The sequence below is a fragment of the Puma concolor genome, chromosome F2 (genome assembly GCF_028749965.1).
Source record: "Puma concolor isolate L17-30 chromosome F2, mPumCon1.1.hap2, whole genome shotgun sequence".
NCBI lineage: Eukaryota > Metazoa > Chordata > Mammalia > Carnivora > Felidae > Puma > Puma concolor.
The window spans coordinates 7987527-8007943 of NC_141684.1; the positions used below are offsets into that span (position 1 = coordinate 7987527).

The 20417-nt window shown below is 56.5% G+C and overlaps 1 protein-coding gene across 5 annotated transcripts in view; it reads left to right on the forward strand.

The window, feature by feature from the left end:
* The window catches only part of ZFAT (zinc finger and AT-hook domain containing), a 350311-nt gene that overhangs the window by 270981 nt on the left and 58913 nt on the right, over window positions 1–20417 (forward strand). For 4 of the 5 annotated variants that reach the window (XM_086695747.1, XM_086695746.1, XM_086695745.1 and 1 more), the window contains one exon: window positions 15916–16844. The exons of the other annotated variant lie outside the window; for it this stretch is intronic. In XM_086695747.1, the coding sequence (XP_086551873.1) occupies window positions 15916–16155 (240 nt within the window). In that variant the 3' untranslated portion in view covers window positions 16156–16844. Of the gene's footprint in view, window positions 1–15915; window positions 16845–20417 lie in introns of those variants that run through there. 5 annotated transcript variants of the gene reach the window in all.

The following is a 20417-nucleotide window of genomic DNA, read 5'->3' on the forward strand; positions in this document are numbered from 1 at the left end:
GAGGAGAGGCCAGCAGAACCACACCAGCCCCAGGGTGGGGGTCATCGACTGAACATAAATATTCCACCTCAGTTGCCAGGTCAAGAGCAATTAGATCGTTGTTACTGTACCTCTGCCCGCTGAGTGACTATTTCACTGGTGATTAGCAATACTCTGTTGGCAGGGCCCGATCTGTCCACACCGTGCATCTTGCTTACAGCTAAGGAGTCACGCTCCCAGATCAGGGGTGGTGCACCCACTCGTTATTCCTGGTTCTCTGTAACCCTAGAGTTGCCGCTCTTCTGTTCACGATTTTCCCTGGATGTGCTGGACGCTTCCAAGCTGTCAGCCAGGGCCCCCGCGGCAGGGAGCGGCTGAAAGGAGCGATTAATAAGACGGTCTCTGACCTGCAGGCACCCTGCCTACTTCCCTCATGCAGACCCTCGGCTGGCACGGTGCAGAATTACGCTGCCACCTTCTTGTTCAGAATCCCAAATGCTCTTACCGCATGCTTTCACTGCTGATTTGAAAAACAAACAAACAAAAGCAGAAATCCCATATTTGCCCAAAGCAACCCATCCTCTGCCAGCTGCTTTCCCACTCCCTTTGCCATCTCTTGGCGGGTCACCTGTGGTGGATGGAGCCAGAAGGTGAAGTTGATGTGTTAGTCTGGGGGAGAGGGGCGTGCAGAGCCCCCCTGGGCTCAGTGTGCAGCGCTCAGTCTGAGAGGCAGTTTTGGTAGCAGTTCGGGGGGTAAGACGTGTGTTGGTTGCCAGCCAACGCTAGAATTGTTGCTTGTTGTTTGCAGTTCATTATTTTTGCAAGGAAATGCAGTCCATGTCTATGGCTGACCACGTATACCATTTGCCTGCTTGCGACAAAGTGCAGGTGCAGCCTGTCCTGTTTTTAATTGAAGGCCCTGAGTCATCCGGTCTCCTGATGCCCTTTTGTGCTGTCCGTGTGTTCAAGGGCATCTGGTAGGAGACGCTGTTCTGCAGAAGGTGCTTCTCAAGTGCAGCCGTGGCTGGGAGAAGCCTCGCGCCGTGCGATCCTGCTGGAAGGAGAGCTCAGAGTTGGCCGCCTCCTCTGGGGGTGGATGTTGAGCGTTTCATGATACTTGTGGCAAAATAAGGGGGACAGGGATCTGGAAGGTGACTTGTGTGAGGCTTCAAAATCTGTTTTCAGTGTTCTTTTAAAACAGTCACTGCATTCTATTAATATGATTGTTCAACTGCACTGCAAGAGACCTGGCGGCAGAATCGCATTGGCACGGAGACTCTTGCAATCCTTAAGAGGTCAGAGAAGATCCTGGCCATCTGCGTTGTCATAAAGCTGGACCAAGTCGAGATCTGTCCCCTTATCCTGCCCACAAAAGGGACCAGGAGAAGCCCTTTCTGTTTTGTTTTCCACTTAAGTTCAAATAACTGGTGAGTTGATGGACTTTTCTTGTTCCCGCAGGAGGTACTTTTTAACTCATGCGGTGAGCAGACCTGTCCCTGACTTCCAGCACCACCCACAGGGTGGCAATAACAGGAGCGCCTCTCACGCTCCCTCTCTGTTCTCCTCTCCCCTCCGGGACCCCCTTTGTCTTCAGAGCACTTGCCTGAGTGTGGGAGACATCACAATTGCAGCGTTTCCTCCTTTTACACCACGATAAAACACTGGCGTCTTCAGTTCTGTTGTTTATTCTCCTTTGCCATTGTGGTGGTTTTGCCATGGTTGTGGTTTGTCTTTCCAGAAGATTAGGAAAAGGCATATGTGACTTTAAAATAGCTGATAGTATGTGCAGCTGCTCGCATGTTCTATTCCTCCTCGCGTGGTGGAAATGTCCTGTGTGTTCCGTGCCTCCTGGTTTTGTAGGGTAATTACCGTCAAGATGGACCCCGATACCTTTGAAAGGGCCCACGCAGGGGAGTCATCGGTCTTGTGCAGGCGACCGAATGCATTGCATGTTGCAGGGGCCGAGGGCATATGTGTGACTGCTTCCTAACTCTTGGCGGGGGCTGGTGGGGGAGGGTCTAACACCGGCCTCTCTGTTAGGGCCCTGATGGATGCCTGCAATCCAGATAGACATCTCCTTTTATTCCCAGTCCTTTTGAGCTTTATAGAAGCACGAAGTGTCACTGATGACTTTCTCTGTTTTCCCCTTACCGTATCCCGTACTATGAGAACTGGTTGGTTGTCAGCTGCACGTCTTGGGTAGTGAGGTTTGGCTCTCGCCTAAAAAACTTTATGGTACCATTTATTTGATCCTGGGGCCCTGCCAGTTTTAATTCTGTCAGGCTCCTAATTATACACACAGGTAGCCTCTTCCAATGCTTTTGGACTTAACGTTCCTTCTAGAATGTTGTTCTACCGCTGCTGCAGGGCGACCTTCACGATGTCGATCCAGATTCAAAACATTCATTCAGGGTCTTGGCAGTGGGTTATGCTCCCTTGTCACCTAATGCCAACTCCTGTCCTTTGTGAGCCTTCCTTAGTGCTCCCTTAGCCCTGTGAATCTTTATCTTTGTTTTAAATAAAACTTCCTTCAGAGACCTCGGTGTCTGCTGTGATTTCGGGAGGATGACTTGAAGAATTGCATCCTTGTTCCCACCTCTCTTATTACTTGCTGAGCTCCTTCATCCCCTGGCAGTGATGGAAAATTCCACTTCTTTGCGAGATTTTAAAGTAAAAATCAGTGCCATGATCTCTCTGTGGCCATGTGGGAAATTGTCTGAAAAAATAGAGGATAAAGGATTCCCGATCTCATTCCGGCCCTCTTGTTCATATAAAGCATCTTTCGCTAGCCTGGGGATGTCAGTCTGTTGAACTTTTCTCCTCTTTTCTCTTCCTTTTCCCTGAGCCCTGATTTTCCTACCGTTGGGCCCCCGGAAGCTGTGGCTTGGCTGGTACTGTTTGCAGAATCCCACTTTGAGTTTCAGTATTGTTGGGTTTTCTCACTGCTCCTGGGGGCCTGTTTCCTGATCCACAGCCTGGGCTGGGGCAGGTGGGTTTCATCGGCCTCCTCCCGTCTCTGCAGCTCGCCCCGCAACAGCCCTGATAGGAGGGAGCCATAGCCGTGGGCCCCATCTAAAGGATATGTGCTCTTGGCCTTCCTTGAGTTTGCCCCGGGGCAGGGCTGCGGCCAGCTGGTTCCACTTTGCATCCCCCCCCCCCCCCCCCCGGGAGCAGTCACCTCCGTCCTGCTCTGAGGAGTTCCCCTAACCCAGCGCTGGGGACTCCACAGCCCTCCCTCCCCATCCCCGTTAGCTTCCCTAGCCGTGAATGCCCACTCTCCACTCCAGTGCTCAGCCCGAAACCAGGGGGTCCCCACGTGTCACCCCCACGTGTGATTGTCAGCACGTCCTCCCCTTGCTGTGGCATCTGCCCCCACAACACACCTCACGTGTCCCCGTGTCCAACAGCCGCCCGCTCCATCTAGGCAGCTGCTACTCCAGACGTGGTCTCTGGACTAGTGGCATCAGTCTCAGGGAGCTTGTTAGAAGCTCAGAGTGTCTGGCTGCACCCCAGACCCCCCAAGTCAGGCGGCATGTAGCACCGTCCCTGGTCCTCACTGATTTGTGTGCGTGGCCGAGTCTGAGAAGCTCTGCTCTAAACTGTTGGTCTCCCCACCCTGGTTTACAGACCTTCTCTTCACTGATGTCCTTACCTTCCCTCCTGCTGCTCTAAGGATTCCAGCACCCCTCACTTAAAACCCTCCGGTAACTTAGAAAGTGTTCAGTAAACTGGGAATAGGACTTCCCCACAGCAGTCTGGCGCCCCTGCCCCTCTGCCCCCATGCTTATAGTGTGTCCGCCCGCTGGGCAACCTGCTGATCCTCTTTTCGCACCTTCGCACCCTCTGCCCAGAACGGTCACTCATCACCAGCCTTTACGGGCTCACTTCCTGTCGCGCGGGGTCAGCTGCAGGGCCACGCTGTCCGTCAAGCCCGCTCTCGAGCTCTCAGGACCACGTCAGGCCTTCTCCGGAACCCGTGGATGGGATGAGCAGTCCTCCTCGGGCTGTGTCATTAGGTGGTGCAGTTGACCTTGACATCGGAAGAGTAGCCAGGTTGGGCCGTGTCCAGTCCATGAGCCCTTGAAAGCAGAGAACTTCCTCACCTGGTGGCAGACGTCGGCGAGATGAGAAGCAGAAGCATTTGTGTCTTTGTGTCTTCAGCCGCTTCGCTTGTGGTCATCTCTTGGGCAGAAATCGGAAGCGAGCCCAGCCACCGAACCCGGATGAGAAGCGGAGCACCCCTTTGTTACCGTCAGGCAGGCCGGTGGCACCGTACGGGCCTCTGGGCAGAGTGGAGGCCTGGAGGCTTTGGGGGCCTTCTTGCTTCCAGGTCCACGCCCACCCCTGCTATTTGTAACTGCAAGGAAGTGGCCATCCCGCTCTGCCCAGAGCGGCCGTGGGAAGCGGGAGGGCTGGGGGAAACGGCTTCCCGGGGGCAGACACTCACAGAGGAAGCCCAGCCTGTGGGCTTGTCAGGGGCCGTCACCTGCATCTGTGGGCAGAACGGGGGCCTCCTCCCCAGTCAGGACAGTAGGAAGGGGTAGGACACGGGCTGAGTCAAAGCTCTCCTGTCCTCCGGCAGCAGAGGAAATGGGAGGAGGTGGGATGGGGGTGTGCCCCTCTCACCACCGTCCTTGGGCCCTTGTCACAGACCACACCCTAGTGTGCCTGGACTCACCTCTGCCTTCCCCATCAAATGGGGGCTCGCTGAGAGTGGGGTTTGCTCTCCTTCTTCTGTGGGGTCTCCAGCTCTTAGCTTGGGGCCTGCCGTGTTTGGAGGCTTCCCTCGTGCCCGGCATCAGGAATCGAGGATCGGATGGCACGCATCTGAGCTGGGCGGGCTCGGGCTCCCTTCACCGTGGGCTGCAGCTGCCGTGGGTCCCCAGCCCGGGGAGCTGCAGGCCTCCCTGGACACACAGCACGGTCAGCCCAGGCCATGTCGAGTAGGTGGAAAAGGAGCCCGTGGCGCAGCTGGGAAGGGAGCAAGTGCCTAAAAGGGAGTCAGCCTATGTGGGCTTGAACTCACATCCGTCACCTAACGGTATGTGACCCGGAACAAAGCACTTCTCTTTGTTTTTTTGTTTGTTTGTTTGTTTTGTATTTTAGAAAGAGAGAGTGAGCAAGTGGGGGAGGGGCAGACAGAGAGGGAGAGAGAGAATCCCGAGCAGGCTCCACACTCAGCCCGGAGCCCAGAGCAGGATTTGATCCCTCAACCCTGGGATCGTGATGTGAGCTGAGATCAAGAATCGGACCCTCAATCGACTGAGCCACCCAGGCACCCCAAGCACTTTTCCTCTTTGAACTTGTTTTTTTATCTGTAAAATGGGACAGTAATAGAACCTACTGCGTGGGGCTAACATACGGATTACGTGATTATGCAAATGAAGCAGCTGGCAGTGCCTGACTCGTGATTAAGTCCTCAGTAAATCTTAGCTCCTGCCATAGGAGTGACATAGCTCCTTGTCCCCTTTCTGTGCCTGTAGAATTCAGCCATAGCAGTTTCTGCTTCTAGAAGTTTCTGTTCAGCAAACAGGTACTAACACAGCTATCCAGGGCCTGTGCTTGGCATCAGGAGTCCCAGGGTTTCATAGGAGAGTTTGTTGCTTGGTCCAGACAGATAAACGGGTAGTTGCATCATGTAGATTAACATCGAGTCTGTCAGGTCAGCACTGAGAAAGGCCGGGGGCTGCAAGGATGGTCACTTGGGGTGATTTTGAGAAAAGTCCACGAGGGTGGAGGACTTCTCTCCTGAGCAGCGTGCCGAGGAAAATGTTCTCAGAGTGCAGCACAGGGGTTTCGGTGAGAAGAATGACCCTGAGAGCTGCCGTCTGTGGACGGGTTCCCAGGTGGGGGTGAGGCTTGTAGGGAGAAGCATGTCTTCCGTGCGAGATGCCCTACAGGGCTGCACAGGCCCCCCCCCGCCAGCACCTGGCACTAAACAGAAGTTCGGTACCTGTGTGCTTAAAGGCCAAGGAAGTAAAGCATTATGCACAATAAACTTGTCTAAATAGCAAAAGATATTCCTAGGCAGTAAGAAGCTGTTTCCAGCTTCTTTCTGTTTCCAGACTCCTTCCTCCTTGCCTGTCACGGTGCATGTGCTCTGGTTCTGTTTGAGTTCAGCTTTAAAATAGCTCCTGAATAATTCCGTTCAGATGGGTATCGAGCACCTGCTGTAAGCCAGCTGCCATGTGGGCACGGTCTACAAGGGGGACATGGCGGGGCAGTGGGGTCGGGGCATCAGATACCTGCCCTTGGAGGGGAGGGCACCTGCTGGCGGTCATGAGCACCGCGTGTGACCACCTGCCCTGCACCAGCCCCGTCATCACTCCTCACATGTGTGTAGAGAGACCACTCTGTCCACCCCATTTTACCACAGTTTCCAAGACAAGGATTCTTTTCTCCTCAGTTGATTGTTGAGACCACACTGAACTGCTCTTGGACTCTTGAGAAATTCGAGACACATCAGATGTCTTAGCCCTTTTTGCTGCCTGAGCATCTGTCTCTAACCCCCCCTCCACCGGCTGAGTGAATTTGGCCCACACGCAAACCTTCTTACCCTTGTTCTGTGATGGACGCAGGGCCAGTAGGGGGGCGTCTTTCTGTTTCCAGACGTCTCTCACAGCGAAAGGAGTTGGCCCCTCCCTTCTGCGCAGACTGGCCCTCGGGACCCTGTGGACAAGTCTGCTCCATGCAGGAGGGCTCCCCAGGCCCTGGGGTCTAGGAACCAGGCTGCCGTGTTGACCGGCCAGACCCCACAGCACCCCCAAGCGCCGGGACTTGATTGGGGATGGCAGCGACCGCCTGTAGTGAGCAGTCTTTATAACCTGGGCTTTGGACTGTTTATAGGATCAATATTTTCAGAAAAGAAAGAGTATCTACTGTCTATTTACAACCAAGAGAAAAGTAGGGCGGAGGGGAGGCATTATGCAGTCTCCCCAGGAAGGATGAGTCACGGCCTTGCTCACTTGCTGGGCGTTTTGTCCTTTTTGAAAGGCTTTAAATCTTCATTGATGCACGGAATGGTTTCTCCCTGCCTGTGAATATCTTTTGATGTTTCTACAAGTTTCTTGCTCATAATACCCTTATTTCGGTCCTGTATATACATACATGTTTCTAGAGTTGGAAATTTACGATGCTTTTTTAACAAACCACATTCATTTATATGTCTTCTCTCCTCTATAAATTTGGTATGGTATTTACCGTCCTCCCTTTGTTTCTGACATTTACAGCACCACACCTAATCGACGGCAGACGTGCTCGCTTGCTAACCTTGGGTCTGCCAGCCCCACCTGTAAGCTATCGCTCGGTTATACGTTCAGCAGTGGGTGAAACCCTAATTACTGGGAAAAATGAGGCTCCTTCCTCAGAGCTTAAACATACACAGGGGACTGTTTCACCTACAAGAACAGACTGCGGTGTTATCACTCTTGTTGTTTGGTTGTATTGGGATCATTCCTGTTGTTTGCTTGTATTTGGATATCTGTCTGCAGCCCTCTCTTACCTTGCCGTGAAATCTGCGAATTCCTGCGGCAGAAGGGACCCTGGAAAGGCGTTCGCAGTCTGGGGATCCCACAGTGTTCAGGACCGGGGCCCTGTCCATCAGGAAACCTCCTGCCCTGCCCCCAGGGGTCCAAGATGAGTGCCCCGCCTGCCTCCTTCCCCTAAACAGAGCGCAAACCCGCGGGTACCAGCCCTGTCTCTGTACTGAAAGGTCTCCTTTAATGCCACGCGATGTGGCCTAAAGCACAGGGGCTACGGTGAGCGCCCTTGGTGACCTCATGCATTTGGAGACACAGGCTTCTAAGGGGCCTCTGCCGCGGTCGCAGGTGACTCCTCCCCATGACTGGCACCATCTGACTGTGGCACCTGCACGGTCTCAGCTCTGCTGTCTTTGGTGGGTTCTGAGCAAGGGTAGCACATTTCTTAAGAGTTCTCCTCTGCATTCATTTTCCTCAGTGATTCATCCAAGAAGGAGGGACTCACTGTTTACTGTCTGCCAGGCGTGATGGGGGTCAGTGCTGGGCATGCTAGCTCAGGGCGCAGGGGGGCTCCCGGGATGACAGGGCATAGACCCGATTCTCAAAGGAAAGGAGGTGGGGTGGGTGTTCAGGCAAGCAGAGCAGCAAGGACAGGAGTTCAGGGGCAGGAGAGAACACGTGTGTGGTCAGGGTGCAGAGCGGAGCATGGGGGAGGCAGGGACCGGGCGGGAAGATCCTTGTCCCTCCCACTGGGGGGCTGGGCTTCATCCGCAAGGCTACAAGCCACCCAGTAGTAGACGGAGGCAGTTAGAAGGACTGTGGGCCTTGGAGGGTCTCACCTGGCTTCGCCTTCCAGAATCCCGTGTTACTGGCTGTGGGATCTCAATAGCGTGAGGTCAGGAGTGTGGGAACACTCTGTAAACTGGTGGGGGGGTGGGGTGGAGGGGCTGCCCGCTAGGTCACGGGGCGAAGGGACGGTGGTGCAAGGAAGCAAGTGGTGTCGGAAGATGCAGACTGAGGAGGTAGGAAAAGGAAGGTGAGGAAGGACAGAGAAGTGGTGCAGCGTGAGTTTAGGCACCTCTGTGTGGCAGCCTTTCTGCACCCGTGCCCATGCTCGTGTGCACGTGCCCACACATCCACGCACACACGCACACATGCCCACACTCATACATACACATGTGCTTGTACATGCACGCACAGATGTTTGCATACCAACGCCCACATGCTCACGTACACACACACACACACACACACACACACACACACACACACACACACACGACACACCTCCACTTTGCCTCCTTGTGGCAGTCCAGCTGTTGTTCTAGGTTCTTCGTGTCTCCCGTGCCTGGCCTCATTCCGCCTGCCCATCACGGGCGATCATTCCATTCTGTGAGTCGATGCTCTGGACGGTGGCTCTGCCCTCCCGATGGCGTCTGAGTCCTGTCTGCCTCCCCTGCACCACCGTGGGCCGGTGGTGAGGCCGGCTCTCGGCCGGTCCTGAGAATGACCGCGGCACCAACAGGAGGAGAGAGTGGGTGGGGCTCCCCCGTTCGTTTCCTGGCCTGCAGCCCTGGGGGTCTCCCTTTCAAGGGTTGTGCCCCCGGAGACTCAGTGTAATAAATAGGAACTTGGTTCAGCATATGGGGACGTGGATGGAGGTGTGAAGGAGGCCTGAAGCCATCTCCCTGCAGCGGCAGAGGTGACCGAGGGCTTTCTTCCCCCTGAAAACGTGAAGGAAAATGTCTCCTGTCATGGAGACATTCAGACCAGAATCTCCCACGTGAAGGTGTTTAGTATTTTCCCCACGCCCGCCGGGGGCAGTAGGCTTGTGGGACAGTGATGGCATGTGGGCCGCGTCCTGATGGAGGTGCTTTGGTGCAATTTTCATTCCAAAGGGTTATGAAGCAAATAGACACTAAAGCAATGCCATCCAGACAGGTATGATTCTGGCCTCTTTTCATTCTAGGGCCAACAGAGGTTTTAAACCTACCTTTGGTTACTCATCGTTTATTTCTGAGCTTGGAGCCAAGTTTAAATAAGGCGCTAGGTTTCGACGGAGCCCGACTGTTGCCTGGAAATTCCGGTGCCCGCCAGGACTGAAATTGCAGAGGTCTGATTGAGCTTCTGAGCGGTTTTGTGGACTGGAGCCCCTCCACACGAGCTCATGGCCGACTCGGGCACCAGGAAGTTATCCACGCTGTTCTGAAAGCTCTGGGTGGGAGGTGTGATGCACGCGTATTGTGTATTATAATCCGCCAGCCGTGTTTAGAAATGGTGTGTTTAAATACCCAACTAGTAACAGCTTTCCCTTTTTTCTCACTGCTGCTTCTGTGGGATTCAGCCGTGAGACACAGCTCTTTCTTCCCTTCGTTGGCCTTTGTTCGTCATATGATGGCCTTGAAAGTCTCTGGGCTGTTCTGGTGTCCTGGGGGCGTTGTGGTCGGTGCGCTGCATGGCACAGGACAGCGTGTGCTGGGCACGTGTTCCAGGGCACGGAAGGCTGTGCACAGAGGTGACGTGCTGTTCCAGGGCAGGCTTCCCCACGGGACACCGCTTTCCCGGATGCCTTCCCGTCTGGCAAGACAGCAGCCTCCACGTACTTCTCCTGGCCAGTGTCAGGGATTCCTGAGGACAAGGTGCCCTTGCCGTCACTGTCCCCCAGGGGCGTTCTTGGGAGCATCTGTGTCTGAGGCATGGGGACACTCTGACAGAGGAGCCCGTCGGTATGTTCTTTTCAAAGCGGAAATGGAGCTGTGAAAACGGATGATGCCAGGGCTGGATGTGGGAGGCCAGCGGGAGAACCAGGAAGAGGGGCGGTCCCGTGCCGTGGGTGAGGAGCCCCAATCATCTGTCTGGCTGTCAAAGGTGTGGCAGCCCGGGGGGCCGCTGTGTGGCCCGGACCGAAGTATCTCCAGAGCGCGGGGGCAGAGCCCTGAGGGAGAGCTCTCCGCCTCCCTTGAGCCCCACGCTCCTCTGGAGCTGGGCACTGAATCCTCGAAGGGTGTTCTGACGACCGGCTGCTACGGCAGAAGCAAAATCCTTCCCGCAGCATCCGCGCGTGCTCCTCCCGCACAGACTCCTGGGACCACCCTTGGCGGTGAGAGGCAGCCGAATCCGGGAGCCGCAGAGCTGTGTTCAGGTGTCTCTTCACACTGTTACATGTCTGCGGTGTTCACCCGTGGCCCGGGCCCCAGGCTAGACGGGCCGACCGTGTTCTCCCAGGAACCACTCCCGCGGTGTGGCCAGTGTGAGGCCGCCTCGTGCAGGCTGGAGAGTTTTCAGACCAAGAGTCAGAAGACCTGGGCAGCTTCCTTCCTCTCTGAGCCTGCCCCTCTCCCGTAAAATAAGGGGGTGGACCTTCAGGACTTTCGGAGCCAAAGGGGATCCCTGTGTGGACAGTTTGCCTCTGAGCCTCCCTGTGGTCTGGGAGGGCTCCCATCAGACAGACACCAGGGCCAGCAGTGGCCTGGCCTGGGGGGTGGTGGCAGCTCCAAGCTGTTCTCTCTGCGATGGCTTCCAGGTTCTACCCCCGGATAGTTCTGTAGGTGGCACCGGCGCCCCCCGTGTGTCCGCTCAGACCGTGGCGCCGGGCTGGGACGCAGGAGCCCGTCCCTACTCTCCAGAAGCTGCGGGCACATCGGGGAGATCTGTGCAGGACGGGCTGTGATACAGAGCCGGGTGAGGGCTCTGCACAGGCTCCATATGGCGCGTGTGAGCGCAGGGAACCCCTCTTCCTGAGGGATCCCCCAGCTGGGGCCGCTTCTCGAACATTGGGAATGAGAACGGACAACCTGCCTGTAACGGTTTTTACAGAGAAAAGCGGACGGGGGACCAGGAGCAAAGGGAGCACATAAGGCAGGCAAGGGGGTAGGGAGAAAGCGAGACAGTGGGGCAGCTGGGCTGCTGGCCCGCCCCATCCCCATCAGTGCTTGCCCTCGAGCGGACGAGGGGGCTGGCGGCCACAGGAGCGCTGGGCCTCGGCGGCAAGAGCGTCCTTGGCAGGAGTAGAGCCCAGCAGACAGCCAGCTGGTGTAGATCCTAGAGCTGCAGAACTCGGAGCCTGACTTAGTGAGTAATTTGTACAGTCCCGTGGGTTAAGGTTTTCTATTAAGCTATCTCTGCTGCTAATAATTTAGCTGGAAGATATGTTAGATACGGAATTGGGGAAACCCATCTCAGGGGATAATGACATTGTGAAGCCATATTATGTCTACCGTGGGGAACAATTTTAAGCCTGTGCTAATAGTTGAAGCTACGAGAGATGATTCTGAATGGAGGAAATGGTTGAGGGCTCTGCGGGCAGCTGTAAGGCCTTTGGGTTGTGGAAAGTAATCACGTAACCCGATTGATCGGTGACACGGAATCCCATTAGTCGCTGTCACACCACACCAGCCGAGGAGGGTCTCTGACCGGGGGGATCACCCAGACCGAGGTCCAGCTCTTGCTGCCTTCCAGCTATTTGACCCCTGGTGAGTCACTGGGCTACTTAAGATTTCATTCAGAAAGGCCCCAGCACGAGGCACTGTGCGTCCAGGGCCGGCCAGCCGGACGCCGGGCCCCATGGGACGCGGAAGGTCCACGGTTTGCACGAACATGAAACGTGGGGCGTGGAGGGCGGAGAGGGGCTCCCTCCGCTGTGTTCCGTTCCCGGATCAGCTGTAGGTCAACGACAGCTGGGCTGGCGGGGCCCCTGGCTCACAAAGGCTCCTGAAAACATTAACACTGCCCTGCAGCAGGCCCAGGCAGGCTTCGGGAACCGTGGCCGTCGTGAGTTAGGTTTCGGGACTCGGTAAGGTGACGGAGCAGCGGCACGTGGACCCTCTTACGCCTGTGCCCCCCCCCCCCCCCCCCCCCGGAAGGACGCTCTTTGCAGGACTCCTGCAAAAGTCACATTTACCTTCGTCGCCATCTCTCTCCCTGGTGAATTAAGCCCGAAAGCCCGCGTTGGGAAGGTGTACTGTGTGCTCTCACCATTAGCAGTGGATGGAGTGAATGGTGATTATGTCGCACAAAACCCTGGAGCTGAAAACTGAAGAAACAAAACAGAAACAAAAAGGAAAAAGGGTTGTCTTTGGACAGACTTCATCCTTCGAGAAGGCGATACAAACAAATGCACGTATACATGTAAAGGGACAGTGAGACAAGTGTAACACTCAGGGAGTCTTGACCTCTCATGTTAGGCAAGTTCTGATTGGTGGGGTTTCATAGATGGGGTGATGCTGGCCCTTCTTGGAAAACCGTTCGTGCCTTCCTTTGTAAAACGAAGTCTTAGTCCCTCCGCTGAGGGAAGCCCTTCCGGACCCGGCCGTGAACCTCGCTGCCGCTCCTTCCCAGTGCCCTCTCCGTCCTGTGACTTCGGCACGTTGGACAGATGCCCCCGGAGGGCCTCCCATGAGCAGATGGCCCCGTGGCCTGCAGCTCAGGGTGGGGCCCGGCGCCTCTGGCTCAGCCGGGAGCAGAGCCTCGATGCAGAGAGGGGTCCAGAGCAGAGGCCGAGGACGGGGAGCCTGGAGTGTGCGAGAGGGCTCAGAACAGAGCCCAGGTGAGGCTGTGGAAGCAGCAAAGAGGGTGTCCCAGTGAGTAAAGCTGAGGTCGGCTCAGCAATGTGAGATGGCGCAGAGCCTTCTGGAAAGGTGAAGACAGAACTCTGCCTGGTGGGTGTGCTGGTTGGGAGATGCTCACTAGCCCCTCTCTGTCTGCGAAGCCTTTTGCCGCCACCGCGGACAGCACCACCCTCCACGACGCAGCCCCCGGGCCCCCACGCGACAGTAATAAGCACTTGGTTTACCGTTATTCCAAGCACGGCGGCCTCACTTGGTCTCTGCCTGTCTTCCTCCCCACGTCTGTGGGCAGAGGCCGTGTCTGGGTCATCTCGGGACCTCCCCCTCCTCCTGGGCTGGCTCCGGAGAACCCCACTATCATGGACACGGGAGGCTGCGGCCTACGCAGGGGCAGGGTTCCCCGTGTCCACGGCCCTGGTTGCGGCCCTCGTCAGTACGGGGCCGTCGTGGTGTCCGCGTCGTTCACAGGGACAGGCGTTTTTAGCCAGTGGAAACTCGCTGTTGTGACTGCCTCGCGTCTCCCGTGCCCAGGAGTGTGTGTGTCTCAGAGCTCGTGTGCTGGTTGATCTCAACATTTTTATCGCATCATCCGTTTACCTGAGGTGCAGCAGGCTTACTTGGCACATGGAAGGACCCAGGCCCTCAGCACGGATCACCTCGCCCCTGCACCTCTTCCTTTGTGTAGAATTTCCTGACAGTTAAGGGGGAAAAAAGCATTTGTTGTTCCCCTCCTTTCCCCAGCCTTCTGCCAGGCACTCTCTTTCAGTGTGAAATAAATCAATATTTGCTTCTAAAGTCTGGGTGCACAGTACATTTTCCCATTTAAATGAAATGGAAGCAAACACTAAAAGAAAAAAAAAAGAAAAGGTCGTGATTCACTCTAGAAAAACAAATCAGGCTAAATGTGTTAAGAGTTTCCACTCAGGATAGGTCTCTGCTTCTGGTGAATTCTTCCAGTCCGCATTAGCAGTTCCTCCTGATCGTAGCTTCGTGTGGTGCCCTCCCCAGAAAGGCCTTCCCGTTCCTCTAAGTGCAACATAATCCCCCTGTTGACACAGCCCTACCTGCTCACAGGGTACAGTACTGTCACAGGGCCGGAGGGGGACCCCTGGAAGCCACTTGGGTCAGTCCCAGGGGAGCATGGAGTCGTGGTTGTTGCAGACGGACGGGCAGGGAGAAGGTGGCTTCTCTAGACACCAGCTGGGAGAGGAGTCAGGTGCCATGACTGGGAGCTCCCGGAGGCCACCTGAGTGCACCCGCCTTTCCCGTCAGTCCCTGGAGTCACTGCTCCTTCTACCCGCCCTGCCTGGCATCCCTCCCCGCTTCTCCTCCAGAGATGTTCCCTGGCCACCGGCCCCTCCCACCCCCCAGGCTCTGCCGGCCCCTCGGCCCCTGCGTCTGCCCCGCTGGGCTGTGGTTTTCCACCGCGCCTGTCACGGCCTCTGGTACCTGGTGGGGCATCACTCAGCAAATACGTACTCGTGTGTGCCAATCATCCAGCTTGGCCCTGGGGGAGAGCTGTGCCTGGACTCCGCAGCCCCTGCCCGCACGGAGCACGGCGTGGTCTGGTGGGGTGTGAGAAGAGGACAGAGGTTTGGAGGAGGGGAGGAAGTCACAAGTGACGGACAGGCCGCAGTACCTTTCAGGCAGCGGGTGTTTACGAAAGTCATGTCCGACGAATACTGCGGGTGCCGGAAGGGCCGTGGTGTGGTTAAACACCCACTTCGCGTGTAGAATGTCCTTTATCTTTCCGCCAGCCCCCTGAAGTGGGCATTAGTCCCCCGTTCACAGATGAGAAAACTAAGGGTTGTAGGGTAGGTGTGTGGCCTCACAGCTAATCGTGGCGAGCAGCCGTTCGAGCCCTGCTGAGCGCAGGACAAAGGGCCATGTTGACCAAGGGACTGCTTTGGCCTTGCCGTTCAGCCCCAGCCCCTGCCCTGGAAAGGATGCTCCTGTCTCACGTCCCTGCACACATCTGAGGACTCTGATTCCCTTAGAGAGCAACCCCATACCCTCCTTCTCTTCCAACTCTTCCGTTATTTTTGCGGCCTCAGGCTCCCAGCTCCTCCTAAACCTTCCCCGTGTTCTTTCGATGACTTTTCTTCCCGAGATCAAAGACGGTTGTTATTTAAAGCAGGCCAGAGCCCGCAGGGTCAGGGACGCTGGGCATCAGCACTACCGGAATTGGCTCTGTCTGGAACCCGGCTGCTTGGAGCTCCAGACAGTGGCCTGGCTGTACAATTCAGGTGCCCTCCACTGACAGATGTCCCCACAGATTCTCCTGCCCAGCCCCGGGGGGCGGGGGCTACCTCCACCAGCCACCTCCCCCGGATAGCTAAGGCATTGGTGTTGTTGGTGGGCTGCATCTGGGGGGAATCAGTCTTGCAGGAACATCTCCTTTTTCCCAGTGCGAGACTGATCTGCAGTACAGGGGCTGGGCTCCCACAGTGTGTGGAAAGCCAGAAAACCCGGGATAAACTTAGGCCCCTTTCTCAGCTCCAAATGGACCAGCTTTGAATTTCCAGAAGCCGCCCACCCAACCCTCGACACGGTTGCAGTACATAATCTGTGCGCTGCCCTCCAACCCGCACACCCTTGGCCACCCCCGCGCCCCTGGGAGGCAGCTTGGCGTCAAGAGAAGAGCCTGGACTTTGGGTGTCAGCTCGGGCTCCGCCACCTGCCGCTGCTGGGGCCTCTGGCCGTGTCGCTCTGCGGCGTGGAGCCTCCCTCTCTTCGTCCATAAAGCAGGGACGGGAGCAAGCGCAGGGCCCTGTGTGCGGTGGGGACGAGCTCCCGGAACCTACCAGACGCTCCGTCAGCAGTAGTTGTGATTCTGTTGTCGTGGCTCGACCCAGAAGCAGGACCCGTGTGACCTTTCTCTTGCCCTCACACAGGTCACGGACGAGGAGCCCAGCTCCAACCACACGGTCATGATCCAGGAGACCCTCCAGCAGGCCTCCGTGGAGCTGGCTGAGGAGCACCACCTCGTGGTGTCCTCTGACGACGTGGAGGGCATCGAGACGGTGACCGTCTACACTCAGGGCGGGGAGGCTTCGGAGTTCATCGTCTACGTGCAGGAGGCCGTGCAGCCCGTGGAGGAGCAGGCGGTGGGGCCGCAGGCCCAGGAGCTCTAGGGGACGGCGGCGGCTGGACGCCACGGGGCAGGCCCACCAGGCTCTCCGCGGGACAGCACCCTTGGTGGCTCTCTCCTCCTCGGTCCCCGCCCAGGCGGCCAGATGGGGCTCCCCTCGTCCCCCTTTGGGGGGGCAAGGCGACCGGCATCACCAGCAATACAGGACTCCCCGTTCCCAGCACAAACACACACACCCCTTCCTCTGCATCCTCTGCTTCCGGAAAGACTAGGCATCGACTTCCCACACAGCCCACGCCGCGTCGCCCCTTTGCTTCGGGATTCATGCAGGGACCCGGTGCCCGTCAGTGTCTGCCCTGAATCACACCCCCAACTCCCTGACCCCGTGCAGGTGTCCAGCCTTCCTCTGGGACCGCTCTGTGGCCTGAATGATGGGAGGGAGCCAGCCGGCACGGAGAAAGTGACCTTCTGGTTTGGAATCCCCTCCCGGGGAAAAGAGGGGAGGGGATCCTGGCTTTATCCACAAGGTCCTACTCCCCCACGTCCCCAAGTGTCGAGGGCACTTGTTACCGCTTGCGGAAACCACAGTTGAGGACCTCTTGTTCCCGCAACAGGCGGGATCTTAGCTTACGTCTTAGAATCCTGCTTTTTAAAAAAAAAAAATGCACTTTTTACTATTCACCTCCCGTTCTATGAGATGTGGTGGGTAGAATAAAAACATTCTCGGCCTGAGCACTCCAGTGTCTCCATTAGCGTGGATGGTCTGTGTCTCCCCCTCTTGTGAATCAGAGTCTTAGGTTTGGGCCCCACCCGGAACCACCCCATCCGAGGTCCAGAGCCCTCAGCTCATAGATGAGGGTGCCCCCCCTCCCTCTAAAACATTTTTACGTTTGCTTTGGGGCCACGGCTGGAGGTGAATGGTCTTGCCTTTTATTTCCCGGGGACTGGCCCTTGGTTTGCTGCCTCTGAGACGCTGCCCGCCCCTCCTCTCCACCTTATGCTCAGGAGGGGCGACCAACGGACCGAAGGCGTCATGGCACGCTGCTCTTGGAGATGCAGGCCGGGAGCCGTGATAAATCCCTTCTTGAGCCTCTGCCCTGTGCACAGCATGGTAGGGGTATCGGGGTGAGTCCTCCGGCAGCCTGCCCTGTCCTGGGTCTCTCGACGTCATCACCCACCCTCCAGTTCACGGAGGCCAACATGTGTTTCCTCCGAGAACCCTTCAAATGAAGTCTTCGGCGTATATAAACGGATGCACCGACACAAAGCGGTAGTTGCTCTGGTTGAAGACAGCGGAGTTCACCGCCCCTCGCACTTGGCCCTCCGTGTTAGGGCCCAGTCATCCCACCCCGGCAAGCCCCGAAGGCGCCTCTTGAGGGAGGTGTAAAGCTGCTGCTCTAAGACCGGGACGCAGGTGGCCTCTTGCCCTCAGCAAGGAAGGGAGTTCAGGGAAGGAAGGACACTCCCCGGTCGGGATGAGTCGGGGAAAGTTCCCGATGGAGGCGGCCTGTGATCAGAGCCTTGCAAGCTAGATAGAGGGAAGGATAACGGTAGAAAAGTAGCACTGAGTCATGCCCAGGATGGGACAGCATGGGGGAGGGCCAGTGACCCTTGGGCAGTCCATCTGGCTGATGGGTGGCTCTAAGGAGAAAAGCAGAAAGATCAACCAGAAGCCAGAACCAGGGATGATGAGACAGGACGGATATTGATTTTATTCAGTGAACCATGGGGACATGGCAGCTGTGGGTAGCCCCAGGGTGTGGAGGGCAGAGCGGTACTCCAGAATGGGTGATGTCCGGACATCAGGGTGGGCTGTGTTGAGATGCTGGAGCATCCAGATTGGAGGCAGAGTTCCCGGGCTCAAGCCCAGCTCCATCCCTTCCTACTTGAGTGACCTTGACACGTTTCTGTGCCTGGCTGAGTTTTAGTTCACTCCTCTGTGAAATGGGTCTCAGGATAATTGCTAACTGCTAAGATTGCTGAGAGGATTGAGTGGGCAAAGCCCTGGGAGACACTCACAGAGTAGCTGGCCCATACTCTGCACGTATCGGTTACGATTTGTATCGCTAGGCACGGGGGACCAGACCTCAGCGCCCCCCAGACTCTACCGTCTAGTGGGAGAGATGGGACGTGAACACACAACAGGAAAAGACTCACTGAATGTGCTCAGTGCTCCGAGTGAGGCCACAGGGGGGGGCCTGCCCTTCCTTGGACCAGAACTGACAGGGACATGGGATGCTGAGGAACAGGTGCCCAGCCATTTAGGGGCACTCAACCTCCCGCACAGCTGTCCACAGAGCTAGAGTCTGGGCGACTTCAGGGCGGGGCCGGTCCTGCATGCTGTCCCCTCGAAAGTTGGATCTGACTCTTTCTGAGATGCACGTCCCGCATGGGCCTTCTTTGCATCATCATGAAAAAATCTTGTTCTAATTTGCAAACTCCCCATGAAGAGATACCTGTCCTGGCTGGTGTTCAGCGTGAGTGCCCTGGGTGCCTGCTGGGTCGTCTGGAGCCCTTGGGCACCGCTAAATACAGATTCGACGGACAAGCGGCTTAGTGTCATGAGGGCCTTGTGCCTGGGCAGGGAGACAGGCTTTGGTTTGAGTCCGATTTCCACAGTGAGGATTTGTTGTGATGTTGGTTAACCTTTAAGAGTATTGTGTCATCACCCGTAAAACGGGATAAATCATTCGCCCCATTTGCCTGGTTTGTTTCAAGGATTTACCGTGATCGCATTGCCGTAATTGCGCGTAGTAGGAACACGGCAAATACTTATTTCCCGTTGTTCACGGTGGGTTCCTAGGAGAATCCCATAGCAGCTGGACAGGGTCGCCTCATGTCCCCGCCTATGAGTGGAGCTGAGGTTCACGTGTAGTCCAGTTGCAGAAGCCTGGTGTCCACTGTCTCCCCTCTCCTGGGCCTGTCACGGTGCCTGGCATGCGTTCAGTCACACACTGAGTCCACACAGGCCAGTCAGCTACCTCCAGTGGCCGGGCACTGGGCTGTGAGCTGGGAACACAGCTCAGCAGTGATGCGCCCCAGGCCTCAAGGACTTAGCCCTGGGTCAGAGGGTGGAAGAGTGAGCAGGTGACAGGAAGCCCAAGCGGAAGCATCTGCAGAAGCAGAGCCCAAAGGGGGGCCGTGGAAGACATGGCTGTCACCTCCACCGAGCCCGGGGCCAGGCAGGGTGGAGGCTCACCCGGGAGATGGGAAGTAATGGAGACCCGGAGCCGGTGTGGACTGGCCCAGCCGAGCCCTGCTCTGTGTCCCACCTGTGCCACGCTGTGGTGCAGCTGGAACTTTGGGAGCCTGTGGCATCTGGCTGGTTGAGATGACTCCAGAGGACGGAGGCAAGGACCCCTGAGTGAGGTTAGGACCTTGCTAGGCCTGGAAGGAAGGGGGTGGGGAGAGAAAAGGATGCATGGGGTGAAGGAAGGGAAGAGTTTTGCTGTTTAGTGCATCCACACCGTATTTTGTACCCACAGACCGTTTCCCTTGGCCACGGTCCTGAAACCATCCAGCCCTTGGCTCTCCCCTTGCAGGGCTGTTCCTGGGGAGGCTTTGCTCATTGCAGATGTTGGGCAGCAGACGGTTTATTTTTGCTTCCCTCCCACCCCCCACCGAATCATGCCAAGGCAGACAGTGGGTGACACCCCACTGTGGCTGCTTGGAGGGGCAGGGCAGGCGGCCGGATCTCTAGAGGCCTTTCCTAGGGACCTAGTGCTGAGCGTGGGGTGCGTCTGAGTGGTATGCCCAAGTGATGGGTTCCTTAGTTCTGATTATTCCCCCTTGGCTGTTTCCTTGGATACTTCTTGACCCACACTGTATTTTGGGCCAAGAGAAGTGACAATTTGTGCTTGGGAGACTGGGCTCCTGCCTTCCTGTTTTACTGTGTGTGACAGGGACCTACTGTGTGCCAGGTACCGCACTAGGCCCTCTGCCCTCCGTCGCTGTATTCGGTCTCTCCATCCACCTGTGTCTTCGTAAGATTGAACTGCCGACGCTTGAGTGCTCGCTCTGTGCCAGCCTTGTGGATGTTACGAATTCTCACAGCAAGGCGAGAATGGTGCTATCGTTAGAGTTTTACTGATGGGGAATATTAGCACAGAGCGGTTAAGAAACTTGCTGAAGGTCACACAGAAGTAGCAGAGCCAGAATTAGAGCCCCAGCAAGATCCGCGCTGATAACCAAAGTACCCTCGGCCAACTCTTCTGTCCCTTTTACAGCTGAGAAAACAGAGGCTCAGTAAGGAACCCACCTTGGGTGACATCTGAGGGCAGAAAGTGCTGTGGGACTTGAATCCAG